Below are 982 nucleotides of genomic sequence, written 5' to 3' on the forward strand. Positions count from 1 at the left end.
ATAGATAGTTAAAAATAAAATAAAAAAAATAAAAACATGAACCAGATCAGTTATGACTCCAACAAAGCTTCTCCATTCAATGCTGTGAAATTGCTCAGCGAGCTCTCTTGTTACCACTGCATGATGGACACTTGTATTGCTTCATATGTTCTGCCCTAGCAGGGGTAATCTTCACGCATTTACCATGGAACCACTTCTCGCAGATGTCGCAGCAAATCCAGAACTCATCGGTACCGGTACTCTCGCCGCATGCCCCACAAAAGGCTTCTCCATGTTCTTCATCATCTTGCTCTTCTGCTCCTTCATCCTCATCCTTTGGTTGGAATGCCTTTGACTGTCTACCCTGCGACTCAGAAGCCCGCTGCTCCAACAGACAATAATTAGATAGCAACATAAAAGTAAAGCAGAAGTAGAGAACCACAAGCATGATAGCCCCAGGAATGCATTCACCCACAACTTCAATCAGGCAGTTCGAAAACAGAAACAAGATACTACTACTCTACTAGCATCCAATATTCACATTGCACAAGCAAAAACCAGAAACACAGAAATTTAAGAAGCAACAACATTTTTTTGGAGTTTGTTTTAGACCACTCCAAAGGCATACACATGGGCGCACACGCACTTACATATTAACACTATAGTGCCAGTAGTTGGTAAAGATAAAACAGAATAATTAAATCCTAACTTTTGATTATACTATTCAATATGTTACTATCTATCATGTATAGATTTAAGAATCTGTACTATATTACAGTTTTTAATCCTTCACCTTTTGGTAATTAATTTTGGAAAGGATTTCTATCAGCAAATAACCTAAGCCTGGAAAGCATCCGACGTTTTCCGGAGCAACTCCAAGGGACAAGTAGGTATGAACAGATATGGTTATTCAACATATCTTGGTGTGAGGAGAAAAGTATTATTTACCGCTTTGGAGCTGGACTTAGATTTGCTGCCGCTGTTGTTTGAGACTGAGGACTTC

General features: G+C 39.4%; 1 protein-coding gene across 1 annotated transcript in view; it reads right to left on the reverse strand.

The window, feature by feature from the left end:
* Positions 1–7: 7 nt before the first annotated feature.
* LOC107461452 (PHD finger protein ALFIN-LIKE 4) overlaps positions 8–982 on the reverse strand; it is a gene marked incomplete in the record, with an annotated part of 2,972 nt that continues 1,997 nt past the window's right edge. The window contains 2 exon segments of the mRNA XM_016079943.3: positions 8–361; positions 928–982. Coding sequence (XP_015935429.1) covers positions 95–361; positions 928–982 — 322 coding nt within the window.

This window comes from Arachis duranensis, chromosome 8, assembly GCF_000817695.3.
Source record: "Arachis duranensis cultivar V14167 chromosome 8, aradu.V14167.gnm2.J7QH, whole genome shotgun sequence".
Classification (NCBI taxonomy): Eukaryota; Viridiplantae; Streptophyta; class Magnoliopsida; order Fabales; family Fabaceae; genus Arachis; species Arachis duranensis.